This window comes from Bufo gargarizans, chromosome 8, assembly GCF_014858855.1.
Source record: "Bufo gargarizans isolate SCDJY-AF-19 chromosome 8, ASM1485885v1, whole genome shotgun sequence".
NCBI lineage: Eukaryota > Metazoa > Chordata > Amphibia > Anura > Bufonidae > Bufo > Bufo gargarizans.
The window spans coordinates 181,144,861-181,153,515 of record NC_058087.1 but is presented as its reverse complement, the minus strand read 5'-3'; the positions used below and the strand labels follow the sequence as shown (position 1 = coordinate 181,153,515).

Here is an 8,655-nt window from a genome sequence, read left to right as displayed (position 1 = left end):
ATAGAACAGTAAACGACTTCATAAGGCCATTTTTATTATCATTCCTTGACCAATTAAACATAAAATGGCATCACCAAGCCTACAGCTCCCCTGATGGTTCCAGTTTTTCTTTTATCAGATGCTTCTTCTGGGGTCCCTGTAGGGGGAAGTGGGAGATAAAAGCCATTCGTCAAATAGTGACATCATCATTCTGAATTTACTCAATGCAATTTGCAATTCCACAAGGGTTCCCTCCAAAGTCTGAATGAGTGCACCCAACTTTGTTCCATATAATCTATGGACTGTACAAGACAGAAGATACTTCACCTCCAGGAAAGGAGTCTAGGAATCCTGTCCTCAGTCATCAGACCCCCCACCAATCAGAATTATCTATTTGAAAAAACATAAATGTTTTTTGGTGAGGAAACCTCTATAGACCTACCAGGAAAGCCCTCTTCTCCTGGTCTGTCTGGAAGCATCCATGGCCAAATTTAGATGTGGTGTCGATAAATTTCAGTTCAATGGGCTCCAAGGCACGACGACTTGTGTGGACCAACAAAGACTATGGGAGAAAGATCTTGGGTGAGTTACTGTATTTGACAATAAACAATGAAAGAGTGACATCTTATTTTGAGGAAATGATGCCAAGATTCTTCCTCTTTAGTAGACTAATGGAGAGTCTACCAGACTAATGGTCAATGAACTCACACCATGGTTGACTTCATAGGCCTGATCTTTAGAAACACTGACCGAACGAGAATGGGTCAAGTTAGAAGGAGAGATGCTTAAATAGACAGAATGTGAAAATGCTTGTTCCAACCAATAAAATAAATTTCTAAGAATGATGGACAATCTTCATAGATGGTCTGACCAGTAATAATCACCTGTGGCCACTGTTTTTATTTGCATCATTTTCTTCTACCACCAGCACATTTTCTTACCTTCCTGAGGGTAAGGACACGCTTCTTGCTTCCTACGACACACCCCTTAACCATGACATAGTCGTTGTTTACTTGACCATAATGTGGGAAACCTCCCTGGTGAACAGAAATTGTGAATATTAAAGTGTACTACTCTGCTGGGTCATCACTGCCGTCAACATGGTTGTATCGTAGAACATTCATTTTCAAGGATGATGTCCTCCATTGCTAGGCATTTTTGATGAGTCTGAGAAGTGGTAGGGACAACCACCGTGTGACACCAGAATCTTCACTAGTATCTCAGGGGCCACTCAACAGAGCAGTTCTATAAATTATACATGACTTTTTGAAGTGACCAGGTAAAAAAAAAATCTGTGGTAACCCAGAAACATTGCTGGAGCTATAACAGTGCTCATATTGGTTATCTCCTTGACTTGAGGTTCTTACTAATTTACTTACCAGTGGTGTGATGGACTTGTTTGTGATGTCGTACTGTGTTGCTGCATTGTTCTTCACAACCTTTCCATCCTCAAGGTGGATACCTCTGCCAATCCGATAAATCTTTTAGAAAAAAAAAAAACAAGTCTAATCAGTAGACTATAAACATGGTACTTGGTGTGATCCTCAAAAGGCACCAAGATATTTCTTAAGCTGAAGGGGCACTCTGGTGACTCAGATCCCCTTGTCATATTGGCAGGCAGGGTGAAGGGATAAAAAAAAAAAAAAAGACTCACCCATCACTGAAGGTGATAATAAGGTGCATATAGACGGCACACAACACTTGCTGCGACCCAGCAGAAACTAGAAGCCAAGGATAAGGGAATATAGTGCTGGAACTGGCCAAGTAAGCCTTTATTCAAACTCCTGCCCTCTGCCTGGCATCCAGTCTCAGAGTGACCATACACTTTAGATGTTGGCCAAACACTCCACCATATGCCTTCTGACTCCCCCATATGCTGTGCCAAACATTATTGTGCTTATGATGGGGAAAGGGGAATAAGCTGTTGAAATTCTACATGCTCCATTTTCTTTGCTATTTTTGGAGACCCCCAAAGACATTAGATAGTCAGCCGGTCCTGCCAAAATCATATGTGCATGGCCACCTCTAAATGGGCTTTGCTGTTCTGACCTGCTCATGCACTAGATGTATTTTTTACTACACATATCCATCCTCCAAAATACAGATCAATAATCATCTGTTTTTGCATCCAAAAATACTTCATGTACCTTCTTGTTGATCTCTGTACGATGGTGGTAGCCCTTCTGTCCAGCTCGGGCTATGGTGTAGGAAACACGAGCAGGGTGCCAGGCTCCAATGCAGGCTATCTTACGTAAACCCTTGTGTGTTTTGCGAGGTAACTTCTTGGTGTGCCAACGTGAAGTTACACCTAATACAAAATGAATAGCAAATATTGCTCTGCTATCCTCATCATCTATATTACCTCAGTAAAATGTTCTTGATGTGTATGTTCCTCTGTCTCTTGGTATCAAAAAATGACTATTAACCTTCCTTTAGTGGTTTATTAACCAGACCTAGCAAGAGGGTATGCTTTCTGGGGTAGTTGACCGATAGACCATGTTCCATCACCTTTCATTCCCTTTCCCTTGGTTACACCGATTACATCGATCATCTCATCCTGGCCGAAGACGGTGCTCACTGGTATTTGCTTTTCCAGTTTTTCATGGGCCCAGTCTACCTTTTCAGAGATGGTCCCACCATTAAGCTGGATCTCCATGACGTGTGCCTTCTTTTGCCGGAAGGGCAGGAGTTTCATCTGCAGAAAAGAAGGTCAATGACATTTAAGGGTCAAAATATTAAAATTGAATCGAATCACGGGTCTTGGATACTCTTCATGGTTTTGGTCAAGTAGGTGGAGCAGAAGGAGGTAGCATCTTCATCTCTAACAATTAGCTGTGTGCTCACTATGATCCCATTGGAAAGGTTCTCCTTCTCCCTACTCCACATGCTTGACCAAAAACTGGAGTTATGAATTAGGACAGAGTCTACTCTTTTTCACCCATGACTTTTCCTTACCTGAGTATGCACTATAACCCGGATAACCTTGCAGTATTTCTTCATGGCAGCAAAGTCTTTTTCAAGCTGTTTCTTGCCTTGTTCATCCTGCCATTTCTTGCAATACTTTGTAAAGGCCTTCTTCTTGCTCTTATACCTAAAGAACATCAATTATCGTAAAAGAGTCCAGCTTGGTAAACATTTCCACCCTTGGAACACCTACCAATTCCTATAGAAGCGCCTCTTGCATTCATCACTGATGTGCTCAGCAAATATGGTCTTCAAACCTTTCAAGCCTCGAGGAGTCTCCACATATCCCACTATCCCCACCATGATCAGTGGAGGGGTTTCTATGATCGTTACTGCTTCTACTTCTTCACGCTTAGAAACCTCTAAATTAATAAAACATGAAGTAATTATATTATGTATTTACTTATTGAAGCATCGGAAATCATTTGCTTTAGTGTTGAGAAATGGCCATACTCTCTTTTCTTCTGCAGGAAAAAGCTCAGTCCTAGTTGTGGATGAGGCTCTTTTCTACTCTGAGATAAAGCTCAGTCTTACTTTAGGATAAGGTCTTCCCTTCTCTACGATATAGTCAGTCTTAGGAAAAAGCTCTTCTCTACGATACAGCTCAGTCTTTTTTTTTAGGATAAGGCTTTTCCCTTCTCTATGATGCAGCTCAGTCTTACTTTTGGATACGGCTCTTCTCTATTCTAGGATAAAGCTCAGTCTTGCTTTAGGATAAGGCCCTGGAATAAAGCTCAGTCATATTAAGACAAGACTGTTCCCTAATTTAGTTTACATTCAGTCTTACACTTAGATTAGTCACTTCCCTGCTCTAGGATAAAGTCCAGTCTTACTTTTAGGTAAGGATCTTTTCTACTAGGCTCTTCTCAACTCTAGGATAAAGCTTAGTCCTACATTAGAATAAAGCTCTTCCATATTCTGGGATACAGACCATTCTTGCTTTAGGATAAGGCTCTTTTCTACTCTAGAACAAAGTTCAGTCCTACTTTTGAATAAGATTCTGGGATCAAATTAGTCTTACTTTAGGACAAGGCTCTTCCCTACTTTTAGATAAGGATCTTCTCTACTGTTGGATAAAGCTCAGTCCTATTTTAGATAAGACCTATTCTACTTTAGAATACCGTTAAGTCTACTTTTGGATAAAGCTCTTCTTTAGGAGAGGACTTAGAGTCAAAGGAGGATGTTGAGTGATGTAGCATAATTTTGTGTCACGTGTATTGTTTACATACTAAGTCCCGGTCGGTGGATCTCCCGCAGAGTGTGGGTCATCCCAGCCTTGTAGCCGAGGAAGGCTGTAAGGTGAACAGGTTTGCTAGGGTCATCTTTTGGCCAAGTCTTCACTTTACCCCGGTGACGTTTGCTTCGCTTATGGGGTAAGAACCCAAGATGTCCATGACGGGGAGCTGAGAACTTACGATGAGACTGCACGGGAATTATAACCGAATTTAGAAGAGCTTAGACCATTTGTTATTAATGCAGATAACGTTTTTTGAAGAAAATGTAAAGGCTACTGATACTAGATTGTACAGCACAATTTCAGTAAAATAACCCGATAAAGACTTTCTTCTGCAATCGTGATCCTTAGAAATAGATAATCCCAGAATGATTGTAGAACAAGAAGAACCTCCCTATAAACACTCGTAGCTGCTATGTGGACATGCATCATGGTAAAATTATCTATCTGTCCCTGTGAGGTGAACATTCTGTAAATATATCAGATGATATCTACTGACTGCACATACACTGTGCAAGAGCGTGTAAACTCCAGGAAGATATTCTCACATTAACAGTGACTAGAACATGGGATATCATATATTATAAGGTGGTGGAGTGTTGGCCATTAACAACCCTAGAGCTCACCAACGGTATTTTCCCCCTGTGCGTCATGCATCTCCCCATCCCTCCCTTTCTTTTTCTCTCTTCTATCTACCCCCTTCCCTTTTTTTCATTTTACTTTTACCTCTACTGCCCTTCCATCCTTTCTTAACTCCCTTGTCCTCCATTTCTATCCACCTCCCCCTTATTCCCTTCTCATCTCATCGCCTTTCATCACTCTCTTCTCCTCTAAGTTCCCCTCTTTTTTCCCTCCTCTCCTTTACTCGCTACTCTTTCCTTCCAATCATTCACCCCCCCCCCATTCAGCCTCCTCTCCTGTAAGCTTCACTCTACTCTCCTTCCTGTCTACTTCTTTAAAGGGACACTGACAGGCCTTCTGAGCATAATTAGCTCTTTATATGCCCCCCTAGGTCTTATAATAAGTTTCCAATTCATATAAGTATTATCCCTGTGCGCATTGTAAAACGTTAAAAATAATCTTTATAATCACCTGTCCTTTCTGCCCAAGGGGCGTTCTTTATGCCGCATTCGTGCCCAGCCCGCGCCCCAACTGCTGGATCCTTAGACACGCCCATCTCATTAGTATTCACTTGGCGCAATGTGATCTCGGCGAGCGAGGGTGCCGGGCGCATGCGCAGGATCTCCGAATGTCGGGCACAGGAAAATACCGCCCAGCGAAGTGAATACTAATTAGATGGGCGTGTCTAAGGATCCGGCAGTTGGGGCGCGGGCTGGGCACAAATGCGGCACAAAGAACGCCCCTTGGGCAGAAAGGACAGGTTATTATAAAGATTATTTTTAACGTTTTACAATGCGCACAGGGATAATACTTATATGAATTGGAAACTTATTATAAGACCTAGGGGGGGGCATATAAAGAGCTAATTATGCTCAGAAGGCCTGTCAGTGTCCCTTTAAGCTCTTCACCTCCTCTTCCCTCTCATATCACCTTCCCATCTTTTCACCTTTCCATCTTCTACGCCTCTACTCTCCTCTCCCGGTCCTCTTCATTCCCCTACCTTCCCTCAACTCTCATGTTTCCTTCTCACCCCTCTTCCTCTCCACCACTCTATCGTATACCCCATTCTCTTCTTCCCTTCTATTCTTTCCTCCCCTCCCCTCTTCTCTCATATATCTTCTCTCCTCCATCTTCCCCCTTTCTTACGTCTTGCCTCTATTTCCTCTCTTCTTTCCTTCATATCCCTCCTCACTTCTTATACCCTTCGCTCTCTTGCCTTTCTTTTCCGATCACATTTTCTCTTTCCATCCACAGGCACTGAATTTTCCCAAACGTAACTTTTTTGCATTCAAATACAAAATACCTGAAGTCTTTGGTTATGGGTGGGAAGTGAAGGTTACTGGCGAGGACAACTTGGAAGAGTTGGAATGGCCTGTGGTTGACTACTGAGGGGGCACTTGATGTTTTTTGCATTTTAAGAACATCCTACTGTATATACAAGAAAATCTACCCCTGTAGTAATATGCTTTTCTTGTGATACATTCCCTTTAAGGATTCCTAAAGTGATAATCACTTGTTTATTTTAGGAGTGTATGAGGCAAGTCAATTGGATGGAAGTCAATTTCTTACAACATGGTGGAGTTTCCTAACTTTCCAAACATTTCAATATACACTTTGGTGCTCTACTGCCTTCTCAGGAGTCACGAACAGACTCCCCAATGTTGCTCAAAAGGGGCCTCAGTGGAACTGGTTAACACCCCCTTATTAAAAAAAAATAAGTTTCAAAAAGTTTATAAAAACACCAATCTTAAATGGAAGGTTCTAGGTGGACGTCCTTCACAATGGCTGCTAGAAACCCAATCTTTCAATTGAAAAGAGGCACAAATGATTCACATTACTGCAGATTATATATATATAAGGTGCTCAATTCCTAAAAATACAGTCATGCAACCTAATCCCCTGAAGACCTAGCGAGCACTTTGTAGATAAGTGTATGGTATCTCCTCTTTGATATATCACCCGCTAGGTGGCCCTTCATGGATACTGAAGAAGGGAAATCTTACAAATTAGAAGGAAATGACTATTTACCAGTCAACCCCCATGGTCTCAGACCATAACATGATCGTTCCCACCTGGAGGGGTTAACCCCACTTCCCTCTGCTACATCTATGAGGAGGTTAATATTAAATTGCCGAGCTTTGTTAAGAGACATACAGACCATAGGACTTGTCCCGGAGCTGGCTGCTGGAGGAAGGAGACCTTTGCCAAGTGCTGATCCAACCGTGATACTTAAGAAGTTGGAGGCACAAATTTAGCTTCAGGCTTCATAAGCTTCTATATTCATTTCAGAGGCAAGGGGTATGCCGGGAACCCTTGCTATTAATCAGGAATGTCCTACGGGAGGGAAGGTCGGTTGTCAGAGTAGTCAGTTCCCAGGGGAACGTTAACCTAGAAAGGTGGCACCATTGGCACAGAGCTTGTTATTGTGAGGTCCGCTGTCATTCTATCACCTGCTCTATTATGAGCGAATGAGGGCATGGGCTTTCTTCTCTACATGAATAATATGAAAGTCCCTTGTGGCGTAGACAACAGGCTGGTGTATCAGAGGGTGTGGAAAAAAATCCATGCCACCATACATCCCACATCCTACTTGTTTGGGGAGGAGTGGGGTGAAATTACTTCTTAAAGAGGACCCGTCCCCTCTCCAGACATGTCTGTTTTAGTAACCACTTGCATTCCCCATGAAATAACAATTCTGGAGCATCTAGTCTTATGACTCTATGTTGTGCCATTCCTCTATTATCCCTTCTAGAAAAGTATTGAATTCCCAGGAGTCTGCAATAAAGGTCCAGCTGGGTGTTACCAGTTGGGGGGGGGGGGTGCACTTGCAGCATTGATTGGATAATGTCAGACTGTGCACGGACACCCCCTCTAACTGGTAACACCAAGATGGACCTTGACTGCAAACTGCTGGTAATTCATTTATACATTTCTAGTAGGGATAATAGAGGAATGGCACAACATGGAGTCATCAGAATGGATGCTCCAGGATTTTTATTCCCTGGGGAAGGCAAGTAGGTTGTGAGAGGTGTAGTCAGACCTCTTCCGAGAAAAAAAAAATAATAATTTTTGGGGCCCTGAGTGGTATACATGGCTCCACTCGGATGGTGGAAAGAATCAGGAGGACACAGCTGTAACTTACACAATAAATCTTCCCAGTAAGGCTCTATTCACACGTCCGCAATTTCGTTCCACAAAATAATTGCGGACCTATTCATTCCTATGGGGCAGCACAATGTGCTTGCCGGACACGGAATTCCGGGTCCGCACTTCCGTTCCGCAAAAAAATAGAACACGCGGCTTTCCGTGTTTTGCGGATCCGCGGCTCCGTGGATCCGCAAAACACGTTGCGGACGTGTGAATGGAGCCTAAACCGTCACAGGCTGCCCACTGACATCATCAACCGCCATGGTCTCAGTAGTGCACGTACACTTATCTATCCCTCGCTGGCATCGTACATGGTAAATCACATATCCTTATAGGATGGCATAAGAAGCTGCATAGCACGCCCGAGTGCTAGGCCTGATAATATTACAGCAGCACTGCCATGTTATCGCAATAGTCACATAACAATCCTGACCGGGTCAAACAGTAACCCAAAGCAACACCTTTTCTGTAAGACGGGCAAGGCCAGAAACCGCGGTTCTGCCGCAGTCTTTCAGTGTGAATGCTGTGGACCCGCTCACGGTTTAGCCGCACTGAATGGAAGGACACGTCCTTTCATGACGCAGTCTTGGCATTAAACTACCGGCCGCGCAAACAGCAGCATCCCTTTAAGAACAATGGGCGGTGGACTCCAAGGGCTTTTGGGTACGGAATCAGCACCAAAATTCAGGTGTGAACAGGGCCTTTCTGTC

At 43.2% G+C, this 8,655-nt stretch overlaps 1 protein-coding gene across 1 annotated transcript; it reads right to left on the bottom strand.

Annotated features, from left to right (window-relative positions):
• Nucleotides 1-17: 17 nt before the first annotated feature.
• On the bottom strand, nt 18-7,110 carry RPL3L (ribosomal protein L3 like). Its single transcript, XM_044304734.1, has 10 exons — nt 6,957-7,110; nt 4,173-4,365; nt 3,137-3,305; nt 2,935-3,070; nt 2,488-2,674; nt 2,127-2,287; nt 1,359-1,460; nt 921-1,016; nt 422-541; nt 18-136 (listed from the first exon to the last, which is right to left on the bottom strand). The coding sequence occupies exons 1-10, from the start codon at nt 6,957-6,959 to the stop codon at nt 80-82; spliced, it is 1,224 nt and encodes a 407-aa protein (XP_044160669.1). The 5' UTR covers nt 6,960-7,110; the 3' UTR covers nt 18-79.
• Between the last annotated feature and the right edge of the window lie 1,545 nt (nt 7,111-8,655).

Coding starts and splice junctions, on each gene's coding strand:
- RPL3L (XM_044304734.1), bottom strand. Junction 3,306..4,172: donor GATCCACCGACCGGGACTTA/GTATGTAAACAA, acceptor TTATTAATTTAG/AGGTTTCTAAGCGTGAAGAA. Junction 137..421: donor AGGAGAAGAGGGCTTTCCTG/GTAGGTCTATAG, acceptor TTCCCCCTACAG/GGACCCCAGAAGAAGCATCT.